We start from the raw sequence: 16,506 nt of genomic DNA on the forward strand, positions 1-16,506 counted from the left end.
TTATATCCTTATAGTCATAAGAGCTGGATGTACCATGAGCAATTCTGAGTCTTCTTCTTTCCCCTGGAGACACAGCTTATCCAAAACTTCTATAGGTGTCTTAATTCGAGCTTCCACTGTGCCCAGACAATTATTGAAATCCTCCAGTTGTAAAAGGTTGAACTAGGATGAGAGAATATTTTTGTTATAATCAGCTTTAATACATATATTCAATATGGACAAAAGAGTAATAAACAGCATCCTTATGAAAACAAACAGCTGCTAGATTAGAGTAACTGGCGTATTTGTAGTTAATATTTATGTCTATATTTAAACCATGCTTATTTATATTCTTTTTCTAGATTTTATCTTTGGAATATGTCCTTGCATTTTTAGAGTAAATACTTAGCCTTGACTTCTTGTTATTGGCTTCATAGTTCTAGAAATTAATGGCTGTTTTTCCACAGCACAATGAGTTTCTTTCATTGTGAAAGAACAAGGAAAGTGAAATGGAAATGAAGAAAACACTTCATTACATATAAGGGCACCACCGTCCCCTGTCAGGGTGAGAACTAACTCACTGGGGAGGAGAGATGGTCTTATGGTTAAAGCACTGTAGTGGAACTTGGGAAGCCTGGGCTTATCAGCTCTGCTTAAGACTTATAGAAGGTGGTAAACTCTGCAAGTTTTGACTTACGGCATTTCTTCCCAATTTTTCCACTCAGGAGAAGTAGGATTTAACCCAACATACACACATGTGGCAAGGAGCTGAGCCTCCAAATCCTGGGAATTGTGGGAGATCCACATGGATCTAGGAGAAACAGGGCGGCAATGCTGTGCAAAGACCTGCTACCAGGGACTTCATGATTTAGGGTGAAATTATGGAGCCACAGCACAGCTACTCAGATGGCAGGAAGTTTATGAAAATGGTTCTGCTCCCTTATCAGCCACATAGAGAGTTTGGTCCCATTTGCTCCTATAGATAAAGCTGTGAGTGTTACTTGGGCTCTAGTAGCTCCCAACTGGCTCCATCTGAGGGGAAGAAATACAGGACTGGGTCTGGGATCCCACAGTTTTTTTGAGGGAGGAGGTTAGGGTAACTGGGGGACTCTTCACTTCCCTCCCCATTTCCAGGGTTGAGGGAACTGTGCCAGGAAGGGGTCTGGTGTCACCCTCTCTGCCTGAGAGCTCTCAAATTACAGATGTGTAAAGAATGAATGACAAGAACGACAAAGGAAATCACTTGCGGTAAGACCACAAAATTACACAAGGGAAAAAGACTACACAACTAGAAGTGAAATAAAACTATATTGCACTATAGGTAAAGCTTACACATGATATCAAGAATCAGAGACATCATCCCCAGGAAACAACCTGAGTCTCCAAGCATTGGACTGGGATGATGGATGGAGACATTAAGATCCATCCATATTACAAATTAACAGGCCTGCTTACAAGTGTGTGACAGAGCAGGGTGTGTGTGGAAGGGGAAAACAATTGAAACTGAGTGAACGTAGCATAGCAGGCACACGATGAACCCACCTGTTTCCCCAAGACTTTATTTCTCTTTCGTAACTCAGCTGATGCTATCATTTCACTGAGTTCTAATTCAAACTGAACGTCAGTCCAGGAACGACATGATTTTGTTGAAGAATAGAACTGTATTGAGAGCAAATTTACTATATAAAGAAGTACCTCAAATTCATCTGATTTCATCTGCAACATCTTTTTCAAATAAGCTATCCTTTGGAGAGGATGCACCTTCTCTGAGAGAACTGCATGTGTGGCTGCATTAACCTGTTGTGCTATCTGGTCTGTCAACTCAGAAACCTGGAGAAAGCTTCCCTTTACGGTTTGAAGGCCTTGTTGCAGTATCTAAAATGAAAGATCAAAAAAATAAATCAGATCTGTGTTTTTGTGTCTCTTTTATTGCTATAACTAAACTCCTTCGGTTGATCTGCATTGGAAGCCAAATTCAGCCATAGACTAAGAGAGTGGCTTTCATTGACTTTAATGGGAGTGGCAAGCACTTACTCCAGGATTGAATCTGATAAGTCTATTAACAATGTTGGGTGGGACGAAACCATAGATGTTACTGAAGGTCGGCCTTCCAGTTACCCAGAGATTTAGGCTGATTTTTTTAAAGGTGCTGAAGAGAGTTAGGCATCCAACTCCCAAAGAGCTCTCTTTAGCTCCTTTTTTAAATTCCCAGCCTTAGTATCTGGATTCAAAGTTCAGTGGGATAACATTGCCCAGTAAAAACAACGAGGAGTCCTTGTGGTGCCTTAGAGACTAACAAATTTATTTGGGCATAAGCTTTCGTGGGCTAAAACCCACTTCATCAGATGCATGGAGCGGAAAATACAGTAGCAGGTATATATATACACACACACGGTACATGAAAAGATTTCAGGCACTCGGTTACTAATGTTATGAGGGAGATTAGCGAGAGAAATTGGAAAGAATATCCATCCTCTCTAGAATGGCTTTATACAGTGATGATAATATCCTGCTAACAACTATGCTGAACACCTTTGCCAGCACTTTGGAACTATTTTGATTGATTGAGAGCTTTTTTTCCCCCTCCAGCAACAATACTATAAATTTCAGTTCTAAATGTTATGAACAACTATGGGAGTAGCTGGCACTTCTACAACCAATATACTGCTTGTAGTTCCTTTTATCTGGAGAGGGATTTACAGAATATCAGCCTGGAATGTGTAATTCTCTGCCATGTTCACTTAATACTAAACATGAAAATCCCTGAGTTTTTTTTCCACACATTTCAGTGGGCAATGAGTAAAGAAATGTTTCTTCTGACTAACTATAAAAGTAAGGACAGACTTCCCTGAAAGGTCAAATGTGCTTCTGGCTTACTGACCCTGTCTTTGGCATGGATCAGACTGTAAGCACTTCAGTTATTTATAGAGTTCAAAATATATAATAAAAGTCAGTCATTTTCGGTTCAGTGATTGCTACAAAATAGCCAGATGCTCAGGTTCCCTATGTTACCTTCATAGGGTACTGCCACTGCAAGGGGATGGAAATCTGGCAAAAACTGCCAGTCAGGGATTCCTCTTACATTTGGGAATGACTGGAGGGGATTAAGCAAGAGTAGCTGGCTCTACACCAATTGCTCCTGGCACCCCACCTCTGGCATAGGGAGACATGTCCAGAGCAAACTGCACCCTGGCGGTGCTCCCTAGGGGACCACTGCAGACAATCTAGTTTAGAGAAGCCTCGCTGCTGCTCTAACTAAACTGGTCACGGGCTGCCCACAGAAACTGGAGAGTGCAAGAGACGAAGTCAGGTCACCATCCCCTTCCCTTCTTTGCATGCTGTGCTTGGCCTGACCTGAGGACCTGGCCCAATGTAGTTAAAGAAAATAAAAAAGGAAGGATTACCAAAGAGAAGTCAGGCCCTGGTTCCCATTGTCAGGATTTTTAAATAAGTCCAGCCTTGCATAAGGCAGTGAGAGCACTTTTATGTACCTTCACATCCTGTATCTTCTGCTTCAGGACTTCCTCCATGTTGTCTTCAGGTAAGTGAGCTCCCAAGAGCTGATGACACTGCTCTTCATGTTGTTCTAACCTCACTGCTGCCTCAGTGTATAACCCATCATACGACTCCCAAAGCAATAACAAAGCTTGTGCTGTCTGTAGCTCATCAGTGACTTCTTCATTTGCCAGAGTCCATCTGCAATATACAAGAACATAACACAGGTTATTGATTTAGGTTTTGCCCTTAAACTTGAGGACGTGCACAGACCAGACTCTGATCTCTTTTGAAGATTCTCAGTGGAATTTCTCTGGATTTACACCAGGGCATCTGAGATCAGAGTCTTGCCATCAGTAATGTCCACACTGTATTGCATGTTTACTGTGTTGCTGCTTTTTCTGTTTGTTTTTTGGTCTATCACCCAGACCCACAATAAAACAATATGTTAAAGTCGACTGGCCCTAGTTCACCAAGATATTTAAGCACATGCCTAACTTTAAGCATGTGAGTATTCACAATGAAATCAATTGAAACATTCACATGCCTAAAGTTACGCACATGCTCAGTACCTTGCAGAAGCAGGGGGCTTTATTACCAACATCTATTTTGTGGTTTTTCTTAGGTGTACCTTGTATGTGCCTCCTTGCATTTATGTTCAATAATCTCTGCAAATGAGGAACAACAGTATTTCTTGAGGTTAGCAGCAGAAGCCTGGAGCTTGGCCCAGCTTTCTTCACTCTTCTCTGCTTTGTCTTGAAGAGACTGTGAAAAATGAGTCACAACAATTAGATGTGGAGATGAATGAGCCACAGTTCATTGAGCTAAAATGTAGTTTTCTTTAGAGACTAGGAGATGTAGAGTAGTGATACTGTGACAACATTTATGGCAAAGACAAGTTTTGTGAAAGAAAGAAATAATAATGTAACAATAATATACTTGCTGCTACAAATTAAAGAATTGAAGAATAAATTGTGGCCCAATCCAGTAATACATAATTTCAGAAGCATCTCTTCAGACAGGTATTGGTCCAGTGGGACTCCCCGTGTGAATAAGTGCTACTCAAAGCAAGAAAGTGTTGAAGAATTAGGCCTTTGACTGGCAAATATGGAAAAATAACTGGTTTGAAATTCTGTATTAAATATCAATAGAAAAATATCAATTGACTTTTTAAAGAAGTTTCACTTATTTAGTTCAAACTATTCATTCTAAATTGGAATTCATTTTTCCTTTGGTGTTACTTGGTCTTAGTCCAACCAAAGAGCAGATGTACTTTGAAATTCTTATTTTAGATCGGAAATAATAAAGAAAGGTTAAATATCAATAACTAGAGTCCTCTGAATACATGAGGCTTGATTCCCTGTTGCCCTGCACCTTGTTTATTCATTGTAAAGAGAGCACAGAGCAAGCACAAAACACTACCATTCTGGTTTGTTCATACTTTGCACCTGGTCTGCACTAGTGTGAACGACTACATGAGGTATAGGGCAATGAAGAATTAGGCCTTGTCTACACACAGTCTTGCATTTGTTTAATTAATCTGGTGGATACCTGAAAGTGGTTTATTTCAGTTTAGTTTACACTAGTTCCTAACTTAAGATAAATCCAAATAAGCCTGATTTAAACTGAAATAAGAGCATCTACACAGCTTTTGGCACTGGTTTAACTAAACTGGTTTACGTTCAGACCTTTAGTTAAACTCAAGTGCAACTCTGCTACTAGAGCAGCCCTTGGGCCCATTGTCTGTGCAGGCAGAAAGAATGCCACTGACTCCCATGGGCTTTGGGTTAGGTCCATTGTGAAGCTCTAAAGAATCAGTTTCCTGAGGGGAAACTTACTGGCTTTTTAATTAATCTTCTCCCACATTTGCACTAATACATCTACTTTGTCTTTGGTAGATTTACCTGCAGAGTCGTCACCTGGCCTTTCAAAGCTTCCAGCGATATTACAGAAGGTTTGCATTGTTCTAGGCAGTACAAAGAGCTTATTATCATCAGGTTAACTTCTTCATAGGCTTCGTCATAAATTATCCATTGCTGTAATATTGACTGCATTGAGGTTTTTAACTGTGCTACCTGTAAACAAACAATCACTGCTGAGAAAATGGATTGCTCCTGCTTAACATTTACTTACAAAATGTGTTAATGAAGCTATTTCTTGGGTAATTTTGAAATAAAAATGGACTTCGGTACTTCAGCTCAACGCATGCTGGATGACAATCCACAAAAATTTCACAAATGAAGTAACGGGATAAGTTTGAAATATAAATTTAACTGGATACCAAGGCAATGCTGGCTTGGCAGCCACCACTCCAGAACCCCAGGCTAGGTGAAAATGTGCAGAAACAACGCACAGCTGTTATTCTTTGCTGCCAATATCAGGATGCCCGCTAACAGATAAAGTACTGTGGCTCCTGAAGGCCTTAATCTCCTTAGGAAATAGACAATTTGAGATGGAAATTTAGTTCCAGTTTAGTCAAAATGGAACAGAAATTGTTTGGGGTAATTCAAGCTTCTAATAAAATACCATAGTGTTCTAGAGAGCGACATTCTCTTGTATGCCATTGTGCTATAACAATGCAGATGAAACAGAACCACAGCCTTGTATTCCCATTCAACAACTGCTGGAGGAACTTCAGGACTCACTAGATACAAGAGCCGTGCAATGACTGAGGTGGCAAACTTTCCTCTTTTTCCCTACCCCTTTTCATTATTACAATTACTTTTATCACAGTAGGACTGAAAAGGTTTTCCTTTGTCACAGTCTTTGTGACGTTGCCACAAGAATGAAATCATAGACCTATTCCAGTTGTTACAGGTTGTTCTTATTTTTCTATAGCACCCACCCCCTCATGGGCAGGTTCTCACCTTGCAAAACGTAGGGCTAGATTCTGACTCTGACTACACACCTATACAAGAAAATATGGAGGAAACAGAACTCCCCACCCTTTTGCCCACTATATCGGCTACCTGTATCTTAGGTCCAGGTATGCAGGAGTAAGCACAGCCACTTGTTCCTTATCTGGACCAAGTGGGCAGGATAGGTCCAGGTTGGGAATAGGTGGACTTTTGGCTCAATCCCATTACTCGTTGGCTAGTGTACCTGAGGCAGTGTGCAGAGGTAGGAATAATTTACTGTTGGTACCAGTGAGCAGCAAATTATTGGCACCAGGGAGCAAAGGGGACGCAGGGAGGAATTGTGCCTCCGAGCAGGGTTAGAGTCACAGTCCTACCTGAGACTGTCCCAGCAGTGGTGCAATTAGTGCACCACCCCTTGCTGAGGACCGTGAAGTCGCAATCTAGCCCCTAATTAGGCCAGCCTGCTAGAAGGGAAGAAGCAGTACATAAATAGAACCTCAGGGTTACGAACACCAGAGCTACAAACTGACCAGTCAACCACGCACCATATTGGGTACGGGAAGTATGCAATCAAGCAGCAGCAGAGACAAAAAAAAAAAAAAAAAACCCAATAAAAAAAGCAAATACTGTCCAGTACTGTGTTAAATGATGTAAACTACTAAAAAAATAAAGGAAAAGCAGCATTTTTGTTCTGCATAGTAAGGTTTCAAAGCTGGATTAAGTCTATGTTCAGTTGTAAACTTTTGAAAGAACCACCCTAACGCTTGGTTCAGTTATGAACATGTCAGAGTTATAAACAACCTTCATTTCTGAAGTGTTCACAACTCTGAGGTTCTACTGTATGTTACATACAGAAAAACCCGACATTTAAAGAACATTAGGGTTGCAAAGTTAAGCAATTAAACGTTAGGAAATGTCAAAATTAAGGTTGCTCATGGCAGCTGGGAGCAGCAATTGCACAGAAAGTCCTGCTCAGCCCCTGTAGCTCTTGGCAGGAGCATGTTCAGTACAGATGGAAGTGTCAGAGAATTTCACTGCTAAACTCTAATAAGTCTCTACTGAGCACATTTGAATGGAGATTTTTCAAATTCTTAACTGGGTCAAATTAGAGCTTTCATTGGTCCAGCAAAGAAAAAAAAAAAAAGGGCCCTTCTCTGGCACCATGGTGACCTCCCATTGCTGAATTTCAAATCCCTGTTCCAAAACATTGGTGTACCAGAGCTTCTCAACAAAACAGTTGGAAGAATGTTTTTAACATGAACAAAACAATGTATTTTCTCTAATCTCATTCTGAGAAACAGCTGAACCATTTCTGCTGAAGCTTAAAAAATATTTTAAAAAATCAGCCTGAAGCAGACACCTGACGTGGAAGATTTCAGTCAAAATGGTTAAAATTTGGCAAAGTTAAGTACTGGAAAGCATTGAGCAACCTTAACTTTATCTGCATTACTTATAGTATTATATATTATATGATGGATTGTAAACACAAAGCTGTATTTATCATACACATATGACATTGCTGGGGTTAATTGGCCTAAGAATAAGTTATGGAGAGCCATTGAGGAGGGAAAGGGAATCCACAGGAACGTGAGTGGAGCAACTGCGAACTATAAGGGATCTGCTTAGAATTAAAAAAAGCAGTGGGAGTGGAGGAGGGAGAACCCAGTGCTGTGAAGATGGAAAAGGATTTGCTGGGAACAGAGAGTCTCCATCAGGACTCTAGCAGAGAGCAGGGACAAATAGGAATAGTAAGGGACCAAGTGGATCCAGTTAGGAAGTTTGAGGTTTTCAACCAAATCCTTTAAGCTACCAGAAAAATGTAGATACTTTTTTAAAAAAAACTGGTAAAAGGGGGTAAATTTTTTCTTATTTGACTCCAAAACAGGTTGATCTTTTTTTCTTTTTTCCAAACTTGGCATACAGGTTCTCCTTTGGCATGAGAATAAGCATGATAGTTTTTTGGCCAAAAGGAGAGTTCTTGCCAAAGCTATATGGAGCAAAAAGAAGTAGAAAAAACAGTTACCTACCTTTGTAACTGTTGTTCATCGAGATGTGTTGCTCATGTCCATTCCATTCTAGGCGCGCGTGTGCCCACATGCACAGTCGTCTGAGATTTTTGCCTTAGCGGTACCTGTAGGCTGCCCGTTTGGGAGGGACCCGCCACTGCTTCGTCCGGAGATAACGATGACGAGTGCACAGCTGGGGGAGGGCCAGGTTCCCCTGCCTTCTCCAGGGCCGGCTCCTTAGGTGCTGGAGTCCGATGCGCTGCTCCCCACATCAGATTCGATACCGTTCTCAGACTCTGGTGCTGGCGGTGCCAGGGGCGGTTTGTCCGAGGCAGTCCGGGAGGACTGGTGGGAATACAGGCTTGGCATTATGGGCATGCCCCACAGGTTCCAGTACGGCCACTGAGCAGGCCACTGTCCCTGCTGCTATGCCATCGCTGCAGGCGCTGTGCCACCTTCGTGGGTCAGCGGCGAATCACCCCTCCTAGTCCGAATCTGACCATTGTTCTTCCAGCAACCAGGACAGAGCCATCGAGGCCTCAGTCTGCCGACTGACCCTAGTCGGAGACTGGTGAGATGAGGGCAAGGAGCGGTGCCTGCTTGACGAGCGGAACTGGGGGGGATGGAGACCGGTGCCGCAACCGGGATCAATCCCAGCCTGGTGGGGACTGACGTCTGGGAGACTATCTTGGCAACTGTGACTTGTGCCATGGCAATCTTTGACAGGAAACTTGCCGGTACTGGTGGTACGGGGACTGGTGTCTTGACTCTGGTGTCCCATGTCTTGTAGGGGGAAAGCGCGGCATCAGGAACCTGGGCCTTCTGACCAGAGATGGGGAATGTGGTGCCAGGGCCCTAGGCTGTGGAGATGGGAATCTACGCCTGCAGTCCAGGGACAGAGGGTGCTCCACTGCCCTGTGGGGCAGTCCCATGACCGGCTTGCCTTTAGGTGTTGGGGCCTTAGCCAAGGCCGGTGCCTGGTGCAGTGTCTGTGGTGCTGGTCGGCCGGCTTGTTCTTTAGCCAGCTGGGCTGCTCCAAGCAATGAGGGCCTGAGAAGCCAGGGTCCCCTGCTGCTCCTGGGAGTTGGAGGTGTATCCCTGGCCGGGCTGAGGGGTCTGACCTCAGCGGTATCCCCGTGAAGCCCCGGGGTGGGAACATGGCCCGCCACTGTTCCTTTGCCTGAGGCCCCTTTCCATGCCAGTGCCAGGGGGCTCCTCTTCTTTTGTCGCTTTGTCGGCACTGGTGAGGGGGAGCAGTGCAGGCGGCAGCTGGTGCCAGCAGTGCGCGCCACACCGATGTCGAGGTGCTCGGCGTGGGATCCGAGTGGGAGGGCTCTGACACAGGACGAAGTGCAGCCTCCAGGAGGAGAGTCCTCAAGCAGATATCTCGTTCCTTCTGGGTTCTAGGGCAAAAGTTCTTACAGATTCTGGATTCGTCCTTCAGACAACTGTCGTGGGGGTCACTAATAAGCATCGGCCTGTTGCATGACGAGCATGGTTTGAAGCCAGGAGAGCGGGGTATGCCATGCTCCCGGGCGAAGTCCCAGCCAGGACTCTAACTACCAAATAACCCAACACTTAATTTAAAGGCTAACCAAGTACCTAAACTATATATAATGAAGACAGATAATGGACAGTTGAAGAACAGCTAATGATCTTGCGATTGCAAGACAAGGTGCTCTGACCACCCGTCACAAGCGGTAAGAAGGAACTGAGAGGGCATAAGGTCAGTGGTGCCTATATACCAGTACATGGACGCAGCACTCAAGGGAGTGCCACAGCTGACCCTACGGATACCGCTAAGGCGAAAATCTCTGACGATTGTGCACACCTAGAATGGAATTGACATGAGCAAGCGCTCTAAGAAGAATGGGACATCTACTGCAGCCTTAACTATGGATTGGTCATTGAACAACTCAGTAATACTGGAAATTCCCAAAGAGGGTTTGGAACAGTTGCTAAGATTAAATCCTGGGGAGAAGTGTAAATGCAAAGTTCTCTACCTGACTGACGACACTGTTCCTCATTTCATGTAGCTTATCCATTCTGACAGCCATATCTTCTGAGGTTTGTTTTGCACCATCTTCCAAAGCCATATAATTCTGTTTTAGCTGATCCAGAGCTTTGGATTTAATTGCAAGATGATTTTCTAGCTCCTAAAGGGGAAGAAAGATAAAAATCTTTATCTGTGTGACAATACAAAAGTAAAGACAAATGATTCTTCTTTAAAATCAATCCCATGTCGTTTTTCTAACCATGGGAAACTTACAGCAATTGAGTTCTGGCAGAAATGAGTTTGCCTCAGGAAACTGGAATAATTGTAAATGTCTGTGAATTAGCAGTCTCTTACATGCAGAACACAAGAAACTGCATTTCGCCTCGACATGGAATGCACATGCTGATTTGGAACTGAGAGCCAGATCCTCCGCCAGCACTTGTACCACTCCAGGCAAAGGGGCTAGAAAGCTTTTCAAGCAGGGCAGCAGAAGATTCCCTGTGTCAGATTCCAGCCCTCCTACCCACTCCAGCATATGCATGCGAGGTAGGAGCATCTTGCACAATGGGGATCTCTGGCTTCCTAACAGTTACTAGGAAGTCATTTTCAGCTGACATGGGTTAGAGCAGTCCTGAGGCTCCTTTAACTTACACTGAGCCTGACATGAGCCCTGGCTGACCCTAGCATTGGGGAATGCATAGGTAGCTTAAGCCACCTTTCCCTTCACCTTTCAGATCTTGCCTCCAGCATAGAGGAGTGACGTTTTGGAATAGCCTTCCAAGGGAAGCAGTGAGGGCAAAAGACCTATCTGGCTTTAAGATTAAACTCGATAAGTTTATGGAGGAGATGGTATGATGGGATAACATGATTTTGGTAATTAATTGAACTTTAAATATTCATCGTAAATAGGCCCAATGGCCTGTGATGGGATATTAGATGGGGTGGGATCTGAGTTACTATGGAAAATTCTTTCCTGGGTATCTGGCTGGTGAATCTTGTCCATATGCTCAGAGTTTAGCTGATCGCCATATTTGGGGTCAGGAAGGAATTTTCCTCCAGGGCAGATTGTAAGAGGCCCTGGAGGTTTTTCACCTTCCTCTGTAGCATGGGGCACGGGTCACTTGCTGGAGGATTCTCTGCTCCTTGAAGTCTTTACACCACGATTTGAGGACTTCAATAGCTCAGACATAGGTGAGAGATTTTTCACAGGAGTGGGTGGGTGAGATTCTGTAGCCTGCGTTGTGCAGGAGGTCGGACTAGATGATCATAATGGTCCCTTCTGACCTTAGTATCTATGAATCTGGCCTGGAGTTCGGAAGCAGTCCCACTGAAGTCAGTGGGACTACTTGTGAGAAGAACTGCTCCCCAACGTGATTAAGGTGATCACTACCCCACAGCAGTACATGTGAATGTTTCACACATCCAAATGGGTCAATTCCTTTAACTAAAATGTTGCCCTTTAAGTCAGCACATGTTTTCTGTTAATGATTCACTGTCCAATAGCTTTTTGAATTTTTTTAAAATTCATTTAATTTTTAATGAAGTAAATGAATTTTAATTAAGTGTTTTACCCATCCGAAGAGTAGAATCTTATCTTGCTATGATCAGATATGGTACTTTAGAGATACCAAAAGTATCTTATTAACTAGCTGGCAGAGTCTCACCCCAATACACTTCAGAGAAAATGCAGATAGATGAGTAACTCTGCATTAATACAGCACTGCAGGGAATAATAGCAGCATAATATGAGAGAGATACAAGTAACCATGGTAATAAAATAACAAACATTTCATGGGAGAAAATAGAGGGGTAATATTGAACTGAATGGATGCTGAATATTTCAAGAGTAATTGGGGACCAGCTGGCAGATGACTGCCACCTGTCCTGATTTTGATGGAGCTATCCCACTGAAAAATCCCTAAAATATCCTTACGGCTGGAGTAGCATGACTGCATTTGTGCCAGGACATGATGTGGTGAGGCTAGTCTCACAGCATCAATAATAGAATGAGGTCTTCATGTATCAACAGGTCAAAGATGGCAAACAGGACTAAGTGGGAAAGATAAAATGGACCATTTGAGAAACAGAGAAGAAATATTATGCTAATGCAGAATTATACCAAGTTACCACAGAGTTACTATTCTTCCTAACCAAAGTATCACCACAGAACGTTTCACACTAATCAATCTTTCTGTCAATGTGCTGAACTGAACTGAATGAAAATGAAATATTTTCCATTAGAAGAAATCCAAAATAAGGTAGTGAAAACATTAAGAATTGTTGTAATGTTGCAGGAAATTCCAAGGATAAAAGAGTTCAAAAAACAACTGTGGAATTTCACATCTATGTTGTGCCAGAGCTTCAGGCACTGTAATTCGGTGCATGTTAATTTAGAACAGCTGAGGATCTGGCCCCTGATCTCCCTATCAAACTTTGCATTTCATATTTTCATTAAAGTGATACTCTGTGCTATGCTTTTAGAAATATGGTAGGTTCCTCCAATTTAAAATAAAAATTATGTGACTTTTGTAGCATAGACCCAGCAAAGTCTTAAGAGTAATGTCTGCAACATAAAGAACACCTTTTACCTTACAGTCTTCCAATGTGTTCTGTACTGAGATTAGACTCGCTGGCTTTTCCAAAGATTTCAGCCTCTCGCCTTGTGCTTCCAGCCAGCTGCTCAGAGTTTGTGCTTTGTTTTCATTTTCAGTGACGGTTTCCAAAATATGTTCCAATTCTTGTATCTGAAAATTACAGGGTTAAAAATATTTCATTTTAATTAAATTATATCAGATTGAAAATGTTTCGCCAATTTAAGTTCTCTGTTTTGGTTGGAGTCCTTTGTAGGACTCAGGCAGGACAGGAATGTGTCCAACTGCCTATTCACAGTAAATAGCTCTTTCCCTATTTGGTTCTATATCTCACATCATAATTTCTCTATATTTAGGTATGCCAAAGTATTCTCTAACAGTCTAACAGAACACTATCATCTAGCTCTTCTGTAGAGTTTTTCACCAGTAGATCTAAAAGTGCTGTACAAAGGAGGTCAGTATCATTATCCCCATTTTACTGAGGGGGAAACTGAGTCACAGAGAGGGGAAGTGATGTGCCCAAGGTCACCCAGAAGGTCTGGTGGTAGAGCTGGGAACACAACCCAGGTCCAGTGTTCTATTTGCTAGGCCACACTGCCTCGCAACGCTGAGCCTGTTCCACAGATTATTTCTAGTTTCACCAGGGTGAAATAACTCTGATGCATTTATTTATATGTATTTTCTATAACATATAGTAAATACATAATAAAATAAAGAATAGTGATATGCACCTTGAGAGTGGTTTTCATCCATTGATCTTAAAGTGCTTCTATAAGGAGAGCATATTCCATCATTCTCATTTTCCAGAGGGGGCAGAGAAGTTAAGTGAACTGCTCCCGATCACACAGCTGGGAACAGAACCCAGGACTCCTGATTCCCAGGCCTGGGCCTCATCCACTAGACCACAGTTCTTCATAATAAATGAGTGTGGCTGGCGATATGCCAATCGGCCGCTTTAGCGGTCCCAACATCATATGTTAAATGGAAATAGGCAGGGCACGGGGGGGATATATTAGCATCCTCCCTGTTTTCAATCATGTTCCATAACGTGGAGGAGGATTGGCCTCTTTTTAAACAGTATCATTGTCCCTGTGGCTTCTGAGTGGGTCTTGGCCATCTACCTGCCAGCGCAGGACTGTTTCTTACCATATACTGCCTACTATTTTCAATCTTAAATGTCTCAAGCCATGGGGTCCATATGGCTTTCCTTCAGCTCAACAGATCACCATTATGATTCCCCTGCCCCAATATTCATCTAAATTCTCCCGTTCTGAATTTCTTAATTATACCTCTTCTTACAGGGTGTGATAACACCCACCTACTGTACCTTCCAGGACTGTTACGTAACTGAGCACAAGTGAAAGTACTTTGAGATCCTTGGGGGAAAGGTAGCATAGAAGCACAAAGGATTATAATACACGTAATCAACATTGGAAGGAAAAAAAAAAAGATATAAAACCACGAAATAGGAGCAAACCTTTCTGTTCAGGGACCCTTGCAGCTTGTGCCACTGCAGGTTCATCTCACCAAGATGCTCTGCAAATTCTGTCCTTTCATAGCGCTTGCTTTCTACATCGCAAGTGCTGATCTGCAACAGCGACTGGTTAACAAAATCAACCATCCACTGTTTAAAGTTCATCTCCATCATGTATTCCTGAAAAACAGTTACGATGGCAATATTAATTTCATAAACTCCATTAACTGCTGATTTATAATGTAATTCTGTGGCATTCAGAGAAAACTTATTATTCTGATCCATAGTACCGTGCATTTCCTGAGAGATCCATTCTCCTTTATCTAAATCAAAGGTGGCCTTAGTCTGCTGCTAACAGACACACAGCATGGGCTAAGATAGGTCCCTGCTTTGTCTTTACTCACACAGATGGGTCTTTTCAGAGAAGACGATTCTGCCCAATAGTAAATACTAACTACAGCTAGGAAATGCCATTTATTTTCTTTGAAAGCAGGAAGATTTGGGCAAAAGAAAGCAGATTCTCTCTCTCTTAAATTGTAGTTGTTTCTAATGAAGACACAGTCCTTTCACCAAACAGTACCATCCTGACTGGGGCCACTGGATGATATGGTAATATAGATACTAATATTTTGGAGCCTATGAGATGCATGTCTCCCTCAGGAAGAAAGCTAGAAATATCCTTAAGTTTATCCGGTTGGAAAATTCTGAAGAGCTATTTACTAGACAAGGCAGTGGTCAATTCTGTCGCACAGGGGTCCTAGGATATGAATGCTAGGAACATACTTTTAATTGTTAACCAGAACCAAGAAGCTGACCACAAAAATGCAAAGTGCTAAGAAGCACAGGATTAATCTGCAACAGTACACTAATGTTCCGAGCTGAGCTACTAAGTAATTAGCTGCCCTAAGGAACCTAGAAATAAATGGATATTCTATTCAATTCTATTCTGGCTCTTGTACTGCCATCCATTACTGTGATACCTGAGCACCCTGTAAATGACTCGTTCTTCTGCTCGCATATTTACCTTATATTTCTGAAGAAGGTTTTTGACTTGGGATGCGTTACTTTGCAAATTTACAGTAGCCTCATCATCTTCTCTTTGTTGTTCCACATGGGTCAGCCATGTCATTATTTCTGTGATCGCCTCAAGAGATGGAAGCTTTTCCATCTGAAGCTGGAAATCAAGTATATAATGATTCTTCTGTACTTAACTGGCTAGCAATATTAAATCAGACCATCAAGGAGGAGAACATCTTTATCCCCAAAAGGCCTCACATAATGTAATTATCTAAGTATGAACTTGCAAGTAAACCCTGATACTCAAATTTAGGATATCATTCAAACTTAAAATAAGAAATTTGGACATCTCAGAAGTCTGGGATAAGATTATTATTGCCTCTTGAAACTAACCTTTATATAAAATATGACATTGACGGGCACAGGCAGAGTTAGGTAGAAATACAGTAATAATTAAGCCTCAATACAATACTGAGGATGTTCCAAAAGTGAGTCAGATGGGCAATTGAGCCCTAAAGAAAAAAGTGCTTCCCCTGCCTTATGTAGTGCTTGACTGAATTCCATCAGTAACATTTTAAAATAATTCTGCACGTAGCTTGGCTCAAACAAAGAAATGACATGAGATTCCCTCCTTACCTGGTGAAGTTTTTCTTGGATGGTTGGGAACTGAGTGATCAGTTCTGCCCATTTTTGTTCAAACTGTGCCAAGGATGATCTAAGCACTGCAGCATCCATTTGTTTCACATGAAGAAGCTGGTTGCCAGTGCTTATGACAGATGACTTCAAGGATGATTTTTCATCTACTTCCTTAGAAAATGCCTGAAATATACAGAGATTTAAAAATATAGATATATTTTTTAAACACACAGACAGGGTCTCAATCACAGGAGGGACTGACTGGACGGGGTTGCAATTCTGGTTGAACTGAAACCTGGTAAAACTCATCTCTTTTGATGGAAACTTGAAACCTGTTGGGGCTCAGTAAACCCCAGAGGAACGTTGAGCCACGCAGGCATCAGCCAAGACCTTTCTTCTCTATCTTTCTGCAGGATCCTTTATCCCCAGTATGCTGCCACCTACAACCCCTTTC

The 16,506-nt window shown here is 42.4% G+C and overlaps 1 protein-coding gene across 1 annotated transcript in view; it reads right to left on the minus strand.

Moving 5' to 3' along the window:
* Positions 1–16,506, minus strand: part of SYNE2 (spectrin repeat containing nuclear envelope protein 2) — a 265,942-nt gene that overhangs the window by 65,174 nt on the left and 184,262 nt on the right. Inside the window, exons 82-91 of the mRNA XM_037901108.2 lie at positions 16,053–16,235; positions 15,424–15,573; positions 14,403–14,579; positions 12,923–13,078; positions 10,342–10,494; positions 5,379–5,549; positions 4,106–4,239; positions 3,471–3,675; positions 1,675–1,854; positions 34–162 (exon numbers count right to left, since the gene is read on the minus strand). Of these exons, the coding sequence (XP_037757036.1) occupies positions 34–162; positions 1,675–1,854; positions 3,471–3,675; positions 4,106–4,239; positions 5,379–5,549; positions 10,342–10,494; positions 12,923–13,078; positions 14,403–14,579; positions 15,424–15,573; positions 16,053–16,235 (1,638 nt within the window). The remainder of the gene's footprint in view (positions 1–33; positions 163–1,674; positions 1,855–3,470; positions 3,676–4,105; positions 4,240–5,378; positions 5,550–10,341; positions 10,495–12,922; positions 13,079–14,402; positions 14,580–15,423; positions 15,574–16,052; positions 16,236–16,506) is intronic.

This window comes from Chelonia mydas, chromosome 6 (genome assembly GCF_015237465.2).
Source record: "Chelonia mydas isolate rCheMyd1 chromosome 6, rCheMyd1.pri.v2, whole genome shotgun sequence".
NCBI classification, from domain to species: domain Eukaryota; kingdom Metazoa; phylum Chordata; order Testudines; family Cheloniidae; genus Chelonia; species Chelonia mydas.